General features: G+C 42.9%; 1 protein-coding gene across 5 annotated transcripts in view; it reads left to right on the plus strand.

Moving 5' to 3' along the window:
- Nucleotides 1-14,339, plus strand: part of LOC139039722 (acyl-coenzyme A synthetase ACSM5, mitochondrial-like) — a 35,429-nt gene extending 21,090 nt beyond the window's left edge. For 3 of the 5 annotated variants that reach the window (XR_011494256.1, XM_070484753.1, XM_070484754.1), the window contains 4 exons: nucleotides 10,672-10,782; nucleotides 10,885-10,984; nucleotides 12,835-12,954; nucleotides 13,356-14,339. Coding sequence is in view for 4 of the 5 variants with exons in the window: in XM_070484753.1 (XP_070340854.1) it covers nucleotides 10,672-10,782; nucleotides 10,885-10,984; nucleotides 12,835-12,954; nucleotides 13,356-13,439 (415 nt within the window). In the remaining variant the exon portion in view is untranslated. Of the gene's footprint in view, nucleotides 1-10,671; nucleotides 10,800-10,884; nucleotides 10,985-12,834; nucleotides 12,955-13,355 lie in introns of all 5 variants that reach the window. The other 2 variants (XM_014857884.3, XM_070484755.1) reach the window with 1 other exon arrangement.
- The last annotated feature ends 8,171 nt before the right edge of the window (nucleotides 14,340-22,510 follow it).

The raw sequence follows: 22,510 nt of genomic DNA on the forward strand, positions 1-22,510 counted from the left end.
AAACCCTCGGCCACAAATGGAAGCCAAAACAAGGACCAAAACCAAAAACCAAAGTGCTTCCAGTCCCAGCTTAGTCCGTGTCCTACACTCGGTGGGCGCCCAACAAATGAAGATCCGCTATGCAGATCTTCCCAAATGAGCAAGGACAAGGGACCTCGGTTGTCCACACCTGGGGGACTTATGAAAATTTGGCTGGGGCGTCGCGGCAACTTCAAAACAAACGGAGCCCAGAGGGCTGCCAAGGTACCCATTATTTCCAGGCGGTCCTGTTGGAAAAGGTTAACACAAAGACAAAAACAAAAACTACCAGCTACTTACAAGAGACGTCTTCCTAAGTCCTAAACCTAGTTTCTTCCAACACCAAAGCAAAAGCGCTGTGGGCCAACGACATCTGGTTAGCAGCCAGTCACTTGGGGCTGTCCCTGAGACAAGGGGTTCAGGCAGCTGCAGGACAGCTTCCAAGAGAGGCCTTTAGCCAGAGGCCGGTGTGCCCCAGGTGAGACATCCACCTGGGACATTGTCTCATCTGGGTCACCAAATTGTTACCAAACCTGAAGTAAGTTCACTCACCTGTTGTGCAGCAAGCCGATCTCTGACACTGGGTGTGGTGGAAGAAAGTAGGAATTTTATTTTTGCATAGTGCTGAGCAAGGAGAGAGGGCAGCTAATGCTGAAATTCCAAACTCCCCGAAAAGCTAAAAGGAAGTGTTTTTATTTGGGGTTTTAGGTAGGGGAGGGGGAGCATATGGCCTTGCTGGTTGGAGCTTTCCCACCAGCCTGTCTTTGGCCTCGAGACTACTTGCAGAGAGGAGGAAGCCCATGACCTTGCTGGTCAGCAGCTTTCCCACCAGCCTGGATCTCTTTGCGGGGAGGAGATAATCCAGGTGCTTGTCCTTGATGGTGTCGGTCTCCACGGAGGATAGTAGAATCTGGAGCCAGGAAGCCAGAGAGTAAGCAGGGAATGAGCGTTTTGGTTTTAACCCCATATATGCTGGGTTTAATGTGGGGAAACTGATGTCAGGGTCGGTATCAAGATTACAGCCACACAGGGCAATATTATGGAACCATTTAATATGATATTGCATAGGACTTTTATTCTCATGAAGAGACATCTATGATATATTGTTAACTGAATTAAAATTGCATTATAAAACATGTGTATACTGTATTCTATATGCATACAAGTATGTATATGCATAAAGTCACATACAGGCAATGAAAAGGTCCTATAAATGAGATCGAATTTCTAGTCTTGGTTATCTAACGGGACTGCTCTTTTGTCATCCTTCATCTTTCCTTTCTTTTTCTTTTTCTTTTTTTTTAATACTTTTTGGTGAGGAAGTTTGGCCCTGAGCTAACATCTGCTGCCAATCTCCCCCCTTCCTTTTTTTTTCCACCCAAAGCCCAGTACATAGTTGTATATCCTAACTGCAAGTCACTCTAGTTCTTCTATGTGGGATGCCACCACAGCATGGCTTCATGCGTGGTGTGTAGATCCGCGCCCAGGATCGGAACCTGCAAACCACGGGGCTGCCAAAATGGAGAGGGAACACTTAACCACTCGGCCACGAGGCCAGCCCCTCTTTTATTTTTTAAAGTCTGTCTTCTTGGAGAAACAGGCAAAGTGTGACACTTTGTATGTATGTTTGTTTGCATTGGTGAGGAAGACTAGCTGCCAAGCTAAGATCTATGCCAATCTTCCTCTCCATCTTTATTTTCTACTTATTCTATATGAGATTTGTAACTGTATAATACAGAACTAATAAAAATGTTTTTAATGAAATCTATGCAAGCAAAGAGCCCCCAGCATGTATTTTCGTACATAATTTGCACCATACCACAAATTCAGCTTTGTACTATGCACTTTTTTTTATTGAGATCGTATTGGTTTTAACATTGTGCAATTTCAGGTGTACATTATTATGTATCAGTTTCTGTATAGACTGCGTGGTGCTCACCACCAATAGTCTAGTTTCCATCCATCACCACATATATGTGCCCCCTTCGCCCTGTCTACCACCCTCCCCTTCCCCTCTGGTAACCATTGATCTGTTCTCCTTATCCATGCATTTGTTTATCTTCCACATATGAGAAAAGCCATATAGTGTTTGTCCATCTCTGTCTGGCTTATTCTCTTAACATCATACCCTCAAGGTCCATCCATGTTGCTGCAAATGGGACGATTTTGTTCTTTTTTATGGATGAGTAGTATTCCAGTGTGTATATATACCATATCTTTTTTATCCATTCATCAGTTGATAGGCACTTGGGTTACCTCTGCATCTTGCCTATTGTGAGTAATGCTGGAATGAACATAGGGGTGCATAAATCTCTTTGAATTGTTGAGTTCATGTTTTTTGGATATCTAGCAGTGGGATAGCTGGATTGTATGATATTTCTTTTTTCTTTCTTTCTTTCTTTCCTTTTTTTTTTTTTTTTTTTTGCTGAGGAAGATTCACCCTGAGCTAACCTCTGTTCCCAATCCTCCTCTTTTTGCTTGAGGAATATTTGACCTGAGCTAATATCTGTGCCAATCTTCCTCTATTTTGTATGTGAGTCACAACCGCAGCCTGGCTGCTGACGAGTGGTGTGGGTGTGCACCTGGGAACCGAACCCAGGCTGCTGAAACGGAGTGCACCAAAATTAACCACTAGGCCATGGGGCCAGCCCCAATATTTCTGTTTTTAATTTCTGAGAGATCTCCATACTATTTTCCATGGTGGCTGCACGAGTTTGCATTCCCACCAGTAGTGTATGACGGTTCTCTTTTCTCCACATCCTCTCCAACATTTGTTATTTTTTTGTCTGGTTAATTATAACCATTATAATGGGTGCAAGGTGAAAAGTGATATCTCATTGTAGTTTTGATTTGCATTTCCCTAATAATTAGTGACGTTGAACATCTTTTCATGTGCCTGTTGGTCATCTGTATATCTTCTTTGGAAAAATGATGTTCATATCCTCTGCCCATTTTTTGATTGGATTGTTTGTTTTTTCTTGTTGAGTGGTATGAGTTCCTTATATATTTTAAATATTAACCCCTTGTTGGATCTGTGATTTGCAAATATTTTCTCCCAGTTGGGGGGTTGTCTTTTCATTTCATTCATGGGTTTCTTTGCCTTGCAGAAGCTTTTTAGTCTGATGTAGTCCCATTTTTAAATTTTTTTCTTTTGTCTCCCTTGCCTGAGGAGACATATTCAAAAAGATACTGCTGAGATCAATGTAAAAGAGTATACTGCCTATATTTTCTTTTAGGGCTTTTATGGTTTAATGTCTTACCTTCAGATCTGTGATCCATTTTGAGTTGATTTTTTTTGTATGGTGTAAGATAATGGTCTACTTTCATTCTTTGCGTGTAGCTGTCAAGTTTTCCCAACACCATTTGTTGAAGAGACTTTCCTGTCTCCATTGTATGTTCTTGGCTCCTTTCTTGAAAATTAGCCATGCATGGATGTGTGGTTTTATTTCTGGGCTTTCTATTCTGTTCCATTTATCTGTGTGTCTGTTTTTGCACAAGTACCATGCTGTCTTGGTTACTATAGCTTTGTAGTGTATTTTGTATGTTTTGAAGTCAGGGATTGTGATGCCTGCAGCTTTGTTCTTTTTTCTCAGGATTGCTTTGGCTGTTTGGGGTCATTTGTTGTTCCACATAAATTTTTGGATTCTTTGTTCTATTTCCATGAAGAATGTAATTGGTATTCATATTGAGATTGCATTGAATGTTTAGATTGCTTTAGGTAATATGGACATTTTAACTATGTTTATTCTTCCAATCCAAGAGCATGGAATATATTTCCATTTCTTTAGGTCTTCTTTGATTTCTTTCAATAATGTTTTATAGTTTTCAGTGTATAGGTCTTTCACCACTTTGCTTAAATTTGTTCCTAGATATGTTATTCTTTTTGTTGCCATTTTAAATGGGATTGTATTCTTGACTTCTCTTTCTGCTAGTTCATTATTATTATGTTGAAATGCAACTGATTTTTGTAAGTTGATTTTGTACCCTGCAACTTTGCTGTAGTTGTTGATTATTTCTAGTAGTTTTATGGTGGAATTTTTAAGGTTTTCTATTTACATAATCCTGTCATCCACGATCAGGGAGAGTTTTACTTCTTCCTTTCTAATTTGCATACCTTTCATTTCTTTTTCTTGCCTAATTGCTCTGGCTAAAACCTCCAGTATTATCTTGAATAGCAGTGGTGAGTGTGGACACTCTTGTCTTGATCTTGTTCTCAGAGGGACGATTTTCAGTTTTTCATCATTAAGTATGTTGGCTGTGGGTTTGTCATATATGGCCTTTATTATGTTGAGGTACTTCCCTTCTATACTCATTTCATTGAGAGTTTTTATCATAAATGGATGTTGGATCTTGTCAAATGTTTTCTCTGTGTCTAATGAGATGACCTTGCCATTTGTATTCCTCATTGTGTTAATGTGGTGTATCACATTGATTGGTTTGCAGATGTTGAACCATCCCTGCATCCCTGGTATAAGTCCAACTTCATCATGGTGTATGATCCTTTTAATGTATTGCTGTATTCAATTTGCTAATATTTTGTTGAGGATTTTTGCATCTATGTTCATCAGCAATATTGGCATTTAATTTTCCTTCTTTTTTGTTATTCTTGTCTGGTTTTGGTATCAGGGTGATGTTGGCCTCATAGAATGAGTTAGGAAGTGTTCCATCTTCTTCCGTTTTTGGAATAGCTTGAGAGGGAGAGGTATTAAATCTTTTTTGAATGTTTGGTAGAATTCTCCAGAGAAGCCATCTGGTTCTGGACTTTTGTTCTTTGGGAAGTTTTTGATTACCGTTTCAATCTCTTTACTTGTGATTGGTCTATTCAGAGTCTCTATTTCTTCTTGATTCAGTTTGGGAAGGTGTATGAGTCTAAGAATTTCTCCATTTCTTCTAGGTTGTCCAATTTGTTGGCATATAGTTTTGCATAGTATTCTTTTATAATCCTTTGTATTTCTGTGGTATCCATTGTAATTTCTCCTCTTTCATTTTTAATTTTATTTATTTGAGCCTTCTCTCTTTTTTTCTTAATGAGTCTGGCTAAGGGTTTATCAATTTTGTTTATCTTTTCAAAGAACCAGCTTTTAGTTTCATTGACCCTTTGTATTTTTTTTCAGTCTCTATTTCACTTATTTCTGCTCTAATTTTTATTATTTCCCTTCCTCTGCTGTCTTTGGGCTTTGTTTGTTCCTCTTTTTCTACTTCTGTTAGATATAGTTTGAGATTACTTATTTGAGAGTTTTCTTGTTTGTTGAGGTGGTTCTGTATTGCTATAAATTTCCCTCTTAGTACTGCTTTTGCAGCATCCCATAAGAGTTGGTATGCTGTATTTTCATTTTAATTTGTCTCCAGCTATTTTTTTATTTCTCCTTTGATTTCTTCATTGATTCTATGGTTGTTCAGCAACATGTTTTAAAACTCCATATATTTATGACTTTCCCAGCTTTTAGCTTATAGTTGATTTCTAGTTTCATAGCATTGTGGTCAGAAAACACACTTGATATGATTTCAACCTTCTTAAATTTATCGAGGCTTGCCTTATTTCCCAACATATGATCTATCTTTGAGCATGTTCCATGTGAACTTGAGAAGAATGGGTATTCTGCTGTTTTGGGCTGGAATGTTCTCTATATATCTATTAAGTGCATCTAGTCTAGTGTTTCATTTAAGGCCACTGTTTCCTTGTTGACTTTCTCTCTGAATGATTTATCCACTGATGTAAGTGAGATGTTGAGCGCCCTTATTATTATTATGTTGCTGTCAGTTTATCCATTTAGGTCTGATAATAGTTGCATTATATACTTTGGTGCTCCTGTGTTAGGTACGTATATATTCATAAGTGTTATGTCCTCTTGGTGGAATGTCCCTATTATCATTATATACTGCCCCTCTTTGTCTCTCATTGTCTTTTTTATCTTGAAGTTTGCTTTGTCTGATATAAGTATGATTACACCCACTTTATTTTGTTGCCATTTGCTTGGAGTATCATCTTCCATCCCTTCACTCTGAGCCTATATTTGTCTTCAGAACTGAGGTGTGTCTCCTGGAGGCAGCATATTATTGGATCTTGTTTTTTATCCCATTTAGCCACTCTGTGTCTTTTGATTGGAGAATTCAATCCATTTACATTTAGAGTGATTATTAATATAGGAGGGCTTTTGTCTCTTGTTTTCTGGTTGTTCTGTATTTCCATTGTTTCTTTTCCCTTATATTTCTGACTGCCATTTCAGTTTGGTGGTTTTCTGTGATGATTTTATGGTTTTCTTTTTATTTATGATTTGTGGCTATGCTCTGATTTTTTGTTTAGTGGTTACCATGTAGTTGATATAAAAGATCTCATAGATGAGATGGCCCATTTTCGATAGCCTCTTATCTCCTAAGCAGGTTCCATCCCTGTTGTCTTACCCTACTGAGCATTGCTATCACAAATTATTCTTTCTTGTGTTGTGAGTTTGTGACTAAATTGAAGTGTTTATAGTTATTTTTTGTGCTTTCCTTCCCTTTATGTTTTATCCCCAAAGCCCTCATTTATCTCCCAAAGCCCCCTGGTATATAGTTGTACATTTTTAGTTGTGGGTCCTTCTAGTTGTGGTGTGTGGGATGCAGCCTCAGCATGGCCCAGTGAGTGGTGCCATGTCCATGCCCAGGATTTGAACCAGCGGAACCCCAGGCCACTGAAGCAGAGTGCATGAACTCAACCACTCAGCCATGGGGCCAGCCCCAGAATTTCTTCATTTTTAAAAAAAATCTTAGTTCTTGCTCCTCCTCCACCTGAAGCATTTCTATATTTCTATCCTCTAATAGACTAATTCTGTCCTCTATAATGTCAGCTCTATTTTTTTTTTGTTTCTAGATTATTTTTAATCTTATTAGTTGTGTTCTTCATATCAAAATTTCTGCATAGTTTATTTAAGGGCTTCAATATTTTTGGTGAAGTATTTCTTCTGCTCATCAATTTTATTCCTGAGCTCATTGAACTGTCTTTCTGAATTTTCTTGTAACTTATTGAGTTTCTTTATGACAACTGTTTTGAATTCTCTGTCATTTAGATTGTAATCTTCTGTGACTTCAGGATTTGTTTCTGGAGACTTGTCATTTTCCTTTGGCTCTGCAGTGTTACTGTAGTTATTCATGGTGTTTGATGAATTAATCCTCTGCCAGCACATTTGTGATTGTATCAGGTCACAGATTCCACCTGCCATCACTGGTTGGTGGGGCGGGGTGGGCAAGAGCTGTGTTTTCTAATCTCACCCTGGCTGCTGATTGTTGTGTTGGTAGCACCACTCTGCATTTGTGCAGACTGGCCACAGCTGCTCAGCAGGTCATGCTTCCATGGGAGAGGCTTCTGCACTCGGTGAGGCTGGTGGCTGTCATGCAGGTGGGGCTGCTGCACTAGGCAGGGGACTGGCCAAGCTGCTTTGCTAGGTGGGAGGGTCACTTTCTTTCACTCAAGCTGGTGCTGTACTCACAAGATGGTTCAACTGAGCTGCCATGCATGGTGGGTGGGGCACCTTACTTGGGGCTGAGTCACTGCCTCTTGGTAGGGAATTTCCCATAGGCTGGACTGCTTTGGTAGGTGGGTGCTCCTGTGGGTTGGGCTAGCACTCTGAAAGCATTCATGCCTATAGGCTTGGCTGCCCCTGCCTCCACTTACAGTCGTGCCAGTGTGAGGATCCACTACCTGGATCACTGCCACTGGGGAAGGGGAGGGGCCCACTCATCTAGTTCCACTGCTTCCTGGGGGCCCAGTCCACCCGCCCTCAGGTATACGGCTGCATGGATCTCTCTGGTTTCCTGTTGTGTTGTGTAGGGAATCTTCTGTTGGTTGATGAATGTCCATTTAGTTGTAACTTAGAGGAGAGAGACAAAGGGAACAACTCACCCTGCCATGATGCTGATGTTGCTCTCCTAGAACTCTATACTATATACTTTTAAAAATTAAGTTGTGTCATGAGCCTTTTTTGTGGCATTCAGTGTTTTGGGAAATTTTCCTTTTCTATGGAAGCTTAATGTTCCTCCAATTTTTGGTGAATGTGATAATTATGCTTTCCCTCCTGTGGGTGTTGGCTCTGCCAGGGGTGCTTTGAATCCATTCTCCTGTGCCCGGCCTCACAACATGCACCATTACCCTGAGAAAGTTAATCCCTCTCTCCATGGTCTTCTTCTCTAGAATGCTGCTCATATGTGAAGGTAGATTACTCTCACCAAGATGTCTTTTTTCCCCAAGAGTTCTTTTTTTGTTTGTTTGTTTATAACTATACCTGCCATACATATGTATTGTGTGAATAAGTCACTTTATTTATTTATCCATTCTCCCATGTATGGTCATTTGGCTTGTTTTCAGACATTTACTGGAAAACTGTGCTGCTGTAAACACATTTGTCCATGTCTCTGGTACATGCCTGCTAAAGTTGATATTCGGAATATATGTAGGTGTGGAATTGTTAGATCATGGGATGTGGGGATGTTCAACTTTACAAAAAAGTGTTTAATTTTGCAAAAGTGATTGTACCAATTTACATTCCCATGAGAATCCTAAAGGCAGGTCACCAAAGGTCTCCAGATACTTATGATCTCATTCACCACCAGTAGGAGTGTAACGGCTTGGCCCTTTTGGTAAAATAACTTGATATTTGGGACTATAAAACTGGTCATATCCTTTGGCTCAAGAATTCCATCTTTAGGAATAACTACAAAGAAAAGAACTCAAAATGCAAGAAAATATTCGGCACACAAAGATGTTCACTACAGCATTGTCTATAACTGAAAAACGCAGGAGAAACTCAGAATTGAAGAAATGTTCAGTAAAGTGTAGTAGATTGACAGTCTACTGGATGTAAAATGTTAGCTGATGATATTCTTTGTTTCCATTTCCCTGGTTACTGGTGAAGTCGAATATCTCTTCGTAAGTTTATTAGCCACTTATATTTTCTGTTTTTGAAATGCCTGTGCATGCCTTTTACCAACTTTTATTGTTTTTCTAATTGATTTATAAGAGTTCTTAATATATTCTTAATACTGATCTTATTTTGTTGTATCAGTTGCAAACATCTTCTCCCAGCTTGTAGCTTATCTTTTCACTTCTTTTAAGGCATTTTTGTTAGACAGAAGTTTTCATTTTTCATGTAGTCAAATCAGTAAGTTTTTTCTTTTATGGTTAGCAATTTTAGTGTCTTATTTACTAGGTCATTTTCTACCCTGAGGTAGGAAATATATATTCACTTACATTTTCTTCCAATAGTTTTAAAGTTTTGCTTTGGACGTGTAAGTTTTTAACCATCCATGGTTGATTTATGTATGGTGTGAGAGAGGGATCTATTTTATTTTTTCCATGTGGATAGCCAATTTGTTGAACAACGTTCCTTTCCCCAATGATCTGTCAAGTCAACTTGGTCAGATATAAAAGTTGGGTATATCCATAGATAGGTAAGTTTTGGCAGTTTCTTCTACTTAATTGTCACTTGTTTTATTCCTGTGCTGCTATCAGAGAGCCTGTCTACAACAACACTCTCATAAGTCTTGATATCTAGTAAAGCACGTCTCTCCTTTTACTCAACTTCTGTTTTCCCTATTCTTGGCCCTCTGCTCTTTCATATACATTTAGAATCAACTTGTCAAGTTCTATGGAAAATGTTTGTTCGTGTTTTAATTGGAGTTGCACTAAGTCTATAGTTCCATTTTGGGAGAATTAACATCTTTATGACATTGAGTCTTACTATCTTTCCATTTATTTATATCTTCTCTAATGCTCTGTGGAGTTTTAAGTTTTCTGTGTCCATTTCTTACAGATTTTGTGGTAGACTTATTTTTAAGTATTGATAGCTTAGCTTTTTTTCTTTTGTCTCAGAATGCATTTTTCAAGTTGAGGCATAATTTACATACAATAAAATGAACCTGTGTTAAAGGCATAGGTCAATGGTTTTTGGCAAATGTGTACACCTGTGTAACCACCACCGCAAACAAAATATAGAACATTTTTATCACCCCAGAATGTTCCTTGTGTCCCTTTGCAGCCAATCCTCAAGCACCAGGAAATTTCTAAATTATTTGCTGTCACTATAGAGTAATTTTGCCTTTTTCTTAAAGAAAAGAACTTCATATAAATGGAATAATGAAGTATTAAATTGTATGTGTTTGGTTTCTTTTACTCAGCATAATGTTTTTGAGATCCGTCTGTGCTGTTGCATCTATCAGTAGTTTATTTCTTTTTCTCACTGAGTGGTAGCTTTTTCTCAAATCTTTGAGAATCAGAGTTTAACTTTTTTTCCGTCTTTCCTCTACTCGTGATTTTTGGCCAGCCCCTCACTTTCTACCTTCAGCGATTCCTGATTGCAGAGAATCAGTGTGTTTTTTATCCTAAAAACTGAGCCTAGTGCCCTCCCTCCTACATTCAACTAGGCTTCCTAGGACCCTTCTAAGGATGGTAGTGGGTGGCCATCCTGAATCATTTCCTCACAGCTTCCTTCCAATTAAAAGAGGGAAACCCCACAAATTCACAGGTCCTTGTCCAGTGGGGAATTCTGGCCAGCTTGGGCTCTGGAGACAGCTGGACTTCCTGTTGACGTGTCCGCAACTTCCTGCATGGGTTGCTCAGGCCATAGCCAGCCTGAGTGGCTGTGCCCAGATGGTCTTTCATGGGCTCTCTTTGTCTTTCAGGACAATCCTGAGAAGACGGCCGCATCAGAACAAGGGGACTTTTACATCACGGGGGACCGAGCCCGCATGGACAAGGATGGTTACTTTTGGTTCATGGGAAGAAATGATGATGTGATCAATTCTGCAAGGTCAAGCTGTGTGCTCTTTTCTTCTCCCTTTGAAGCTTCATGGGGGAGGGGATGTCACATGGAAGAGTCTGTTTTTCTTTTCCAGCTACCGGATCGGGCCCGTCGAAGTGGAAAGTGCCCTTGCCGAGCACCCAGCTGTCCTGGAGTCTGCTGTGGTCAGCAGCCCAGACCCCATCAGAGGAGAGGTAACCAGTCCAGTCAAGAACATTGCCTCCTGGTTCTGTGCCTATTAGCACCCAGAAGAAGAAGCTGGAAGGCCCAGATTCCCTCATATCTTTCCCCTATTCAGCTACCATAAAGTCTGAAATGCCACCATCAGGCACACATTCCTTTTGGTTGAGCATTTTCCTCATGTCTTTAGAGATATAAATACTCTCTAGAGGGACACCAGGGGAAGATATCAACACTTTGGTGTCAACTGGAGACAGAACTGGGTCCAAAAGAGGCTGACTGTTGGGTGGGAGATCTTAGTGGTAGGTGCAGGCTTTTCATCTATCCTGTCCCATAAAAAGTCCCTTTGCATTTGCCGATGAGGACATAGCACGTGCACCAGGAATGGCTGCTGGTGGCTCTAACCTGGGGGGACCAGCCAGCTTGAGGGGTGACAGAATAAGCGTCCAAAGTGACCTTGATCTATCGGAAAGATGGGCCAAATTTGATAAACTAGGCTTTCTCAGGAGAAATGCGAATTCCTTCCCAGGGGCCCCAGAGGAATAGAGAGAATGGGAGGAATAAGCTCATAAGCAGACTTATGTACTTTTCACTGGCTGTAAATCCAACATAATCCCAAAGTTTTATGTAGTTACTTTATGAAAGTTGATGCAACATCAAGCTGCATTCTCAGAAGCATCAGGGCCGGAGGAGTGATTCTCGAAGTCTGGGCCCTGGACTGTTCGCAGCTGCATCACCTGCGGCTCTTATGAAGAAGCAGATTTCTAGACCTCAAGTCAGACTTGCTGAATCAGAGTGACTGGGGATGCAGCCCAAAGAAGCTTCATTTTGACGAGAAGCCCCTAGCCAAGTGATTCTGATGCCCACTAAAATTTGAGGCCACTAATGCAGAGTGAGGGAGGTGAGAATCCCATCTATATTCTGGAGAAATGACACCTGGAAAAGTATGCCTAGTTCTGCGTGCTGAGAATTAACTGGGGCTGTGACAAATGGCTGTGTGCCCAAAGTTAATCCATGCAAAGCATTCAGAACAGAACCTGGCACATAGGATCTGCTCAATAAATGTTTGGTAGTTTTTAGTAGTGAGAGAAAGCCCTTCCTAAAAACAAGATCTGCCTGAATATGAAATGGTAATGAGATGCCCACTTTTGGAAGTATGCAAGGACAGTGAATCACCGCTTAACAGGATGTTGTTGGTAGAGCTGTATGCTGGTATGAATAAACAACCTTCTGGCCTTTGAACTCTTCCGTTCCTACCAGAAACCATGTCCTGTTCTGCCTGAGTTTGGGACTCTTCCTCTTCCTTGGCAGGAGGCAGCCTGCAAGAAACACATGGGCAGAGAAAGCCAAGGTGCAGAATGTCCTCAGGAGGCCTGCAATAGACGCTGTGCTGCAAAATGTTTACTGATTGCAAACGCTCACACGTGCAGTCTCAGAAAGACCCACCTCCCCTTGAAAGCGCTCTGCATTGTTCCCCAATCCTCCCTGTCCAAACCTACACCTAGCTACCTTCCCAGTCAGGAAAACCTGGACATAATGGGCCCTAAGGAGTATGTGAGGCTTCTCTCTCCAAAGTATTTGCATCTTCAGCAAAGCATGTTGGCTCCTAACGGTGTCATTTCAGGTATGGGGAGTACTTTGGGAAATAGGTAGGAGTCGGAAATCCTTCCACAAAAGCCAATGCTCCTGACAGTTGATCCTGGAAAGGGAGGCAGCAGAAAAAAGTTAGTGTCGTCCATTTCACTGGCTAAGCCCAGGGAATTGGTAGAAATTTCTGGTTGGGTTGGTAAAAGGGAGCACTTGCTCACGAGGCTGGGTTAAGGAGAAAAGAGTTGTCCTACAGGCCTGATTGTTTTCTTGGCAGGTGGTAAAGGCATTTATAGTCCTTTCTCCAGCCTACTCCTCGCATGACCCCGAAGAACTAACCCGGGAACTCCAGGAACACGTGAAAAGGGTGACCGCTCCGTACAAGTACCCCAGGAAGGTAAATGTCTGGGGGTTCTAAGACATGACGGGCAGAGAATTGAGGGGGCACACGCTACCCAGGCTCCCACTCAGGGCTCAGCACTGGGGAGACAAAGGCACAAACAGGCCCAGCCGCTGCTTCAGCCTTTTCTCCCTGTTGGTCACGAGGCTCTCCCCAAGGACATCTTGTTCCTACTCTAAGAAGTGACTGTAGATCAGATCCTGGGGTTGTGCTGAAGCACTGTTAGAAAGATCACATGCTCCAGGCTCTGGCTGTTTTGATTGTTGCCATTTGGAGAAAACCGTGAATCACAGAGGCTTTCTGATGGAGCGGCTGAGGGTAATGACTCTTTCAAGACAAAAGTCCTTCTGGGAAATGATGATTTCAAAATGTTTTTGTTTTTGTCTTATGGTCACTAGGTGGCCTTTGTTTCAGAACTGCCAAAGACAGTTTCTGGAAAGATCCAAAGGAGTAAACTGAGAAGCCAAGAGTGGAAGAAATGAGATGCAACCCCAGAAAGTTCCCACAGGCCTCTGAAGCTTCTAAGAGGAATTGGTGGATCAGTGGTTAGTCCCCACTTGGAGCATCATTCCTTCAACCCTATGGCCTCAAAGGCTCTCGGCTTCCAAATGGACATCTCCAGAATCACTGGATGACCCTGGAAGAGAAGAAGAGCATCACTGCTCCAGAGCACATGGCCACTGCCCAGTCTAGCAAATGTTTGGTGGCTCGACTTCCCCCTCTGTCTGGAGGCATCTTCAACAGCTGCCCGCTGGTCTTACTTCCTAGGAGCTTGCAGCTGGCCCTCCGAGGGACAGGTCACCATAGCGTCAGAGGGCTTGTGATCTCATTCACTGCCAGTGGGAGCATAACCACTTGACCCTTTTGATAAAGCCATTTGGTAATCACATCCAGGGCCATAAACATTGGTCACACACTTAAGCTCAGAAATTTCATCTTTGGGAATCACTACAAAAGGAAGGGTTCAAAAGATGTTTACTGTAGCATTTTTTACAACCGTAGGGGAAAAAAAGGAAAAAATTCCATGTCTAAACAATAGGGTAATAAGTAACTAAATTGTAGTAGATTAACTCAACCTATTATGTGGCGATCAAAATATGCCTTGGGGAAAACTTAAGCTATCTTACTTTTAAATTGGAATAAAAATAACATATGAATACTGGAGAGTCACAGCTTTGAAAAATAAAGGAAAGACTGCAGAAGGAAAAATGACGGGAAGGAAGTATGCTGAGATGTTAATAGTAATTTTCCTGGATATAGAAAATAATGGATGATAGTGTTTTCCTTTCCTGTGCATTTCTCTATTTTCCAAGTTTTCTCAGTGATTCTATATAACTATTTTAATGAAAAAACTATTTTAAAGAAACAGTCTCCCCAAACCACACTCTGCCTCATGTCTGGTTCTTCCTCCACACCCTAAGACATCCTCCCCAAATGCGAGTGTATTACGTCTTACCCAGGAAAGACATGAGGACCTGAAGCCACGGCCCAGGCCCAGAAACAGAAAGGAGTGACTCCGGGCAGCAGAGACCAGCCAGGCGGAGAAGACACAGATGGAAACTCAGAGTGAGCACAGCGTTGCTTACCCGCCCCCTGCACCTCCATTCACGCACCGGTCATTATTTGTTCAGCACCCACTTGGCGCTGGGCTCTGGGGGTAGAACGATAAGGAAAAGCCAACCCAGCCCTCCCTGCCTCAGCCAGCTGGGGCTGCCAACCAAAGTCCCACACACTCGGGGCCTTAACAACAGGGATTTATTTCCTCGTTCTGGACTTGGCTGGAAGTCCAAGATCGAGGTGTTGGCAGGACTGGTTCCATTCTGAGGCTTCTCTCTGGTTTGTAGATGGCTGTCTTCTCCTGTGTCTTCACGTGGCCTGTCCTCTGTGCGTGCCTGTGTCCTCATGTCCTCTTAGGAGAATGCCAGTCACGTGGGGTTAGGCCCACCCTAATGCGCTTGTTTTAACTTAATCACCTCTTTAAGGGCCCCGTCTCTGAATACAGCCACGTTCTGAAGTGCTGGGGCTCAGGACCTCAGCATATGAATCTGGGGGGCAACATTTCAGCTCATGACACTACCCCTGTGGAGTTTACGGTCTAGTGGGGAGGTTGATATTGTTCATCAAAGGATAATGCAAATAATACCCAACTGTGATAAATGCCATGAGGGAAATAGTACAGTTAAAACATAGTTGGGGGACTGATGGAGACTGGGGGGAACCTGGAGTGTTGGGGGGCTTCCATAAGGAAGTCCCCACTGAGCTGGGATTGAAGGAAAGGTGGCAGTAAACTAAGGGACTGGGGCTGAGCTTTCAGAACAAAGGATACCCACTTGCAAAGGCCCTGAGGTGGGAAAGATGGGTTTGATTTCTAAGAACAGCTCAACTCAGCACAAGCTATGTGCAGGCACAGTTCTAAATGTTTTAACTCTCAGCCATCCTGTTGGAGAGGTACTGATAATATCCTTTTTACAGCTGGAACAAAGAGGTTAAGCAATTTGCTGAAGTTCGCACAGCTAGTATCTCACAGAGATAGAATTCAAACTCAGGTGGTCCAGCTCCAGCATCCGCACATGCTCACCTTTCACAACTGATACATGCTGGCCCGGTTTTGGGATTTTGTCTTTCTCCCATGAGGGCAAGGGAACTGACAGGGAAATGATCATCTTAAGGTTTCCTAGCCCTTAAAAGCAAAGTCATGTCAAAGTGACTGACTTATTCTTTTATTTGAATAAATTTGACATGTAACATTGTGTAAGTTTAACGTGTACAGTGTTACTTTGATATATTTATGAATCATAATATTATTGTCTATATAGCGATATTTATCACATTACATCATTACGGCACAATATTATTGTCTGTTTTCGTTGTGCTGTGCATTAGATCTCTGCGGCTTGTTTACTACTCGTTACAGGTTTGTACACTTAAATGCCATCACTCTTATGCCCCATCCCTGGGGAACTACCATTTTACTCTCTGTTTTTTACAGGTTTAACTTTTTTAGATTCCACATATATGTGATGTCATACAGTACTTGTCTTTCTCTTGTGGTTTATGCTGTTCATTTTTATGGCGTTCCTAGTCTGGGCAAATTCTCTTCATTCTAAAGGTGGAAATTCAGAAAGGTGATTTGCTCCAGGTCTAACAGGAGGGGGCGCAAGAGGCGAGGGAAACAGGCAGGTCTGACTCCTCAACGTCACTAGTGCTCTTGGGCTGCGCTTGTAGTCCTGGCATGGGCGGTGCTGGGATTCCTAACGAGCCCCCAAAATGTTACATCCCTGAAAACCGTGGCTTAGGTGAAAATGACACCTGGGCAAAGTGGCATCTGCCATTGCTGTCTCTGTGGTTGCACTCTTCTCCTCTCTAAGCCTCAGATGCCTTGTCTGCAGGGCACATGGCGTCTGGATTCCCCTCTACCACCCCTCTGGGATGAACCAGTCTGTTCTTCTCCAGCTGTAATCAGAGCTCTCCACCCAGGGGCCTTGTTTCAGACTTCAATGAGGACAAGCCAAGGATGATGAAGGTTGGGGAGACCCAGTCACCTTCCCCCAGGGGCCCCGCTGACACACCTGTCTCCCAGCCAGCTCTCCCACAGTCACCTCAGCTCCAAAAGGAAAAAGGCAAAACTCCCAGCTGCAGCTGGACCACACACCACCACCCAACACTCCCCAGCTGCATCCCCAGCCCCAGAAGAGCCGCAAGGACAAGTGCTACCGCCATCCTTTACTGACAATATATTCGATGCCAGGCGTTGTGCTAAATGTTCTGTGGAAATCCTTTAAGTCGGTATTCTCAGTCTTTACTCATTCCCACTCTACCTTCATGATCGTAGCTCTATCCACATACCATCTGTGCTATAAATCAACTTGCTTTTAAGAGAGAATATCTTCACCCTAAGCAATAGATCATTCATTAAAGGGCGCATCTGGAGTTCTATTCACTTTTCTCTAATATGCATCAAAATAACCATGAACGTGAAAACTCATCTAAAATCACCTTGCAGATCTTGGCTATTGTGAATAATGCTGCAATGGACATAGGGTGCATATATCTTTTTGAATCAGTGTTTTCATGTTCTTTGCATAAACACTCAGAAGGGGAATAGCTGGATCATGTGATATTCCTATTTTTAATTTTTTGAGAGCTATCCATATGTTTTCCACAATGGCTGCACCAGTGTGAAGCAACCTAAGTCCCCATCGATGGGTGAATGGATAAAGGAGATGCGATACGTGTACACAACAGCACTCTACTCAGTCACAAAGACAGACAAAATTGTGCCACTTGTGACACGGATGGAACTTGAGGGTGTTATGCTGAGTGAAGTAAGTCAGACAGAGAAAGACAAACACCGTATGATTTCCTTCATGTGTGGAAGACAAAGAAACAAACACGCAGATGTGGGGAACAGATTGCTGGTTACCAGAGGGGAAGTGGGACTGGAAGAGGGTGAAAGGGATAAGGGCACGTGTGCACAGCGGTGGACGGAAACTGCACTATTGGTGGTGGACGGAATGCGGTCCACACGGAAGCTGAAAGGTAATGACGCACAACCAAAATTTACACAATGTTATAAACCAGTGTGACCTCAATAAAAAGTTAATTAATTAATTTAATAAAATCACCTTGCAAAATCCACTTTGGGGAAAATTGATCTAACTGAATTCTCACTGTGATCCTAAGACGAAAGTATTATTATCTCCAGTGAACAGAGTAGAAGATTGAAGCTCAGGGGGGATTTTGCACGGCAGCCCCTCCCCGGGTCTGCACTCCCTCTCCTGCTGACAATTACCGAGACCCCAGGCCACCTTTCCAGCGTCACGTGTCTTCCTCCTCTCACTCTCGGCCCCATTCCTTTTGTTACTGATCTTCCCTTTGCTCTTCCACTCTGCCTCTTCCTGGCCTGAGGACTCAATTGCATGTAAGGCTCAGCCTTTAAGTCATTTCTTCTGCAAAGATTTCCCTGACTTTTGCGGGATCCCAGGACACCCTACCTAACCCGTGGTGGCAGAAATAATGGAGATATTGAGTGGGCTTGGCTTGGTGGCCTACAGTCAGAAAATAGCTTTACGTTTTTTCCTCCTACCACTGATATTCAAAGCCAGTACGTCGCTCTCTCTTTCTCATCCAAAGGATGGTAAATCCTTGGGCAGATCCCTTATCTTTTCATTCTTTGCCAGGTCTCATTTTCAGGTACTAAATGTTTAGTACAATCCAAGTCAACACTTAAATCCAGCTTAGAGCTGCTCCTCTTCCACAGCCAGCCTTGCCCAGGGAGTGTGCTGTGTTCTCTCACACTTCCTCAGTCAGCTGTCTGCTCCCCTCTCCCAGGGTCTGGCAGGTCGGGGGAATGTGGTAGAGGGGTGAGATGTTCTCCTGACAGGTGCTGGTGTGATCCCACCTCATGCTGCCCTGATGTGGACAAACGCATCTTCAACCTCTCCCTGCTCCTTTCTTGGATCCCCATCCAATGATACATTCTCTTCTCTCTATCCTGTGAGGGCGCCTTGCCCAGGCAGGCAGCCATCTTGGGTGGAACCCTCTCAAATCAGCTCAAACATGGTGGTCTTCAGTGATGCCCTCTGGCCCATTGGCCAAACATGCCACATTCCTGCTCTGCCAAATTCTTCTTTTCACTCTGGTGACATCTTGGAGTGAGTGGATGGGTTTTTGGAACTTGGAACGCACCCAGCGGGGGTGAGGGGAGAATTTGGGTGAAATGGAGTCTCCCCTCTTCAGTGCAAGAACGTAGACTCGGGAGCCAGACTGCCTGATGTTTGAATACCAGCTCCTGCACTGTCTAGCTGTGCGGTACTGAGCTGAGCTTGCTATTTAACCTCTTTGTACTTCATTGTCCCATCTATAAAATGGGTATAATAAATGGCACCCAGCCATTGGATGGTTTTGAGGTTCAAAGGAGTTTGTATTTGCAAAACACATAGACCGGTGCCTGGCACAGTGTTAGTTACTAGGACAAGTCATTTTCGTGAAGTACTTGCTTATTGTCTTCCTAAAAGCTCAACAGTTCCCTGCCTCCAAGTCCACCTGCTGGCTCTGTCGGTAGCATGCTGTCCTATACAGGCTAGAGGTAGGTAAACTTCTAAACTTTGGGGCCACCTTTGAGCACATTGTATGGAAAACCTCTCTTTAAGCTGTGGATATTTCTCATCCTAATCTCAGCTTTGGGCTTCAGCCAAAATTCTGAGAGAACAGGGAAAGTCTCATTTAACATCCTCTTTCATGAGCATCACACTGGGCTGCTACTGTCTGATCTTTCTGTCCATCTTCCCCAGCAGATTGTGGGCTCTTCGGGATCATGAATCAATCAGGGTCGTGTCTGCCACCCCAGCACCAATTTTAGGACCCCTGCCTAGTAAGCATCAGTAAATACTCATTGAATGAATGAATTAATGAATGGAAAATAAGGTACTTTTCAGAGGAGAATAGGGCACTGAGGAAGCTTCAAGTAAGGATTACACTTGAAGACCATCCACCTCATATTTTTCTCTCAACTAATGTGCCTGTTTCTTTCTTGATCACTGAAAAGCCCCTAAGAGACGTCCTCACTTGTCCCCAGGCAAGTCACTTCCCCTCTCCGAGCCTCTTTGCCTCCTTGTACATGCTAGGGTTTGGGACGTTGCCTGAGACCTATTTTTCCCAACCTTGCCATCGCCAAGGACTCCTTTTTATCCTTCTGCCCATCATGTTGTGAAAGGTTTTGTCTTCCAACTGGCATTTCCTCTAAGCCCACTGAGTTCAGCACAATTTGAGGTGGTGTCAGCTTTTACTGAGTAGTAGTGCTTGTGTGTTAGCTATAAGATGATCTTTTTCTTGTTTCAGTATTTATCATGGATTTGGGAACGTATCTTTAGCTAGAAAAAGCCCGACATCCTGTTGTGAGATTTTGCAAATCACCGCAGCATCTTTAAGGAGAGAAGCAATGACATCCAGGTATGCCTGGACAGAAACACTTTCTTCCTCTTTGCTTCAGGATTTCTCTCTGCCCTGGGGTCTGCATCCATCATGCATACTTGTCGGAATGAAGATGAAGACAAGGATTATGGTGGTGCTGACAATGATGAACGTCTACTTTGTGTTGAGCTTCTCCTGAACTGTGAACTGTGCTGAGGACTCGCTAGACACGACCTCATTTAAGCCCCACGAAAAGCAACAAAGGAGGCGTGTCTCATTCATTCTTTAACTTACCAAAAATCATTCTATCAGTTCGAGGCACTGAGGATACACCAGGGAACAAAAAAGACAGAATCCCTGCCCACTTGAAATTGCATCCATGTGGGAAAGAGAGACAACAGACAAATAATGAAAAAAAATTGGAGTATGTTCAATGGTCTCAATGCTAAGGAGAAAAACACAGTAGAGAAGGTGGATACAAACCACAGGAGGGAGGTGTGGGATTTTAAATAAGGTGGCCAGGGAAGGACATGTTGTGAAGATGACATTTGAACAAAGACTGAAACAGGTGAGAGAGCAAGCTGTGCAGATGTGGGGGGTGAGGAGGACAGTGTCCTAGACAGAGAGAATAGCAAGTTCAAAGGGCCTGTGGCAGAAATGATCTTCCAGATGGTTCCCATTTACAGAGATGGAAACTGAAGCTCAGAGAGGTAAAATCACTTGCCCAAAGTTGCACAGTTCTAAGTGGCAGAGCTGGGATCTAAATACCAGGCCTGCCAACAGCAAAACCTAAATGAGCTAACATTGTAGCACAGAGCAAGTTCTCAGTGACTGTGATATCTAGTCTAGTCACTATTACTCAGTCCAGCGGTCAGCTGATCACACACAGCCTTGAACAGCGACCATTTCAGATTTTTTTCTTTTAAACTCACTTTTCAGAAACACAGTGTTGCCTGTAAGAAAGACATTGTACTTTGAAGTCAGACCTGAGTTCCACTGTAACACTTACCAGCTGTGGGCCTCCATCTCTGAGCCTGCTTCCTCATCTATGAGATGGGATTCCATATGCCTCCCTTGCAGAGATATGGTTAAGATTACACGTGAGCGTAGTTACACAGCACCGGAGGCCTGAAATAGCCATTATCCTTTAAAATTTCTTTTGAAGAAAGCTTGATTTTCCACCTCATAGCTTTCACACTGTGCTATGATGTTCTGAAATGTGTCCAGAGGTCAAGATTTTCTAAGAAGAAGAAAAGAGTAAGCCTGCAATGAGAGCTCATTGAAGTCCAGCATTGTGCCTTGGCAATGTCCGCTGGGGGACCAGGTGCAAAGGGCACCCAGAGAGGTATTTTCAGACCATCCTAAATAAAGCAGCATGTGCACACACACACACGCAGATCTAGCCAGAAACACATCTGTGTATGTACAGCCACACAAAGACTCCCATACCTGCAAGCATACACAGATGTCTATGATCCCACAGCCCCACACACACTCACAACCACACTCACACACAAATAGACACACCTACGCTCACACACACAGTCCTACACACATTCCAAACTCACACACAGACACATACACATAAACTCAAACACAGAGCCATACGTACACAAAAGTCACACATAGTCACCTCCACATTCACACGCATCAACACTCACAAACACACACTCACACATACTTCACACATACAGGTACACATAACCCCCTTACACATATGAGTAAGCTCCCACCCCCATACACTCACACACACAGACACACACACGCACTCACAGAGAACCAGACATACACAACAGCTACACACACAGCCATATGCACACACTCACACACATTTGCACACACTTACACACGTACACATGGGCTATCACATGCACAGCCACACACGTCACACAGTCATACTCATTATCATGTCAACATGTTTTATTTTCTTCAGAGCCCTTCTTCATTCAGTCAAATATTTACTGGGTATCTACCGTGTGCTGGATACTGTTCTAAGGTCTTGAGCTCAATCAATGTACAAAGTAGGCAAGGGTCTCTGCCTTCATGAGGCTTACATTCTAATAGAAGAAGACAGAGAAAAAAATGAGAATAAGTAAATTCTTTAATATGTTTGAAAGTGATGAGTATTAAAGAAAAAATATTAGTGGGTAAGTGGGGACGAAGAACCAGTTTGGAAGTGTGTTGCAGTTTGAAGTAGATGGTCAGACTAAGCTTCATTGAGAAGGTGACAAAAATCTTTAGCAAAAATTTGAAGGCGGAGAGGGGGTTATCCATGTAGATACCTGGGGGAAGGTAGTCTGAGAAGAAGAAACAGCAAGTGCAAAGGCCCTGAGGCAAGGTGTGCCTTCAAGAACAGCAAGGAGGCCAGTGGGGCTGATGTTCAGGTAGTGCTAAGGGGATAGGACACCAAGCCAGAGAGGAAGGGAATGTGTGAGAAGACAACACAGAGCCTTGGATAACATGGCAAACACTTTGACATATATTTTGCATGAAACTGGCATTCACTGGTGAGTGCTGAGAAGACCTGTGACATGATCTGACCTCTGATCTACCCTTAACAATATCTAAAGTGAAGTTAGTCATTCTACACGTTATTAGCTGTCTCGCATCCAGGCTGGGAGGGCTCTGTCTTGGTCACCTC

The sequence above is a fragment of the Equus asinus genome, chromosome 14 (assembly GCF_041296235.1).
Source record: "Equus asinus isolate D_3611 breed Donkey chromosome 14, EquAss-T2T_v2, whole genome shotgun sequence".
Lineage (NCBI taxonomy): Eukaryota > Metazoa > Chordata > Mammalia > Perissodactyla > Equidae > Equus > Equus asinus.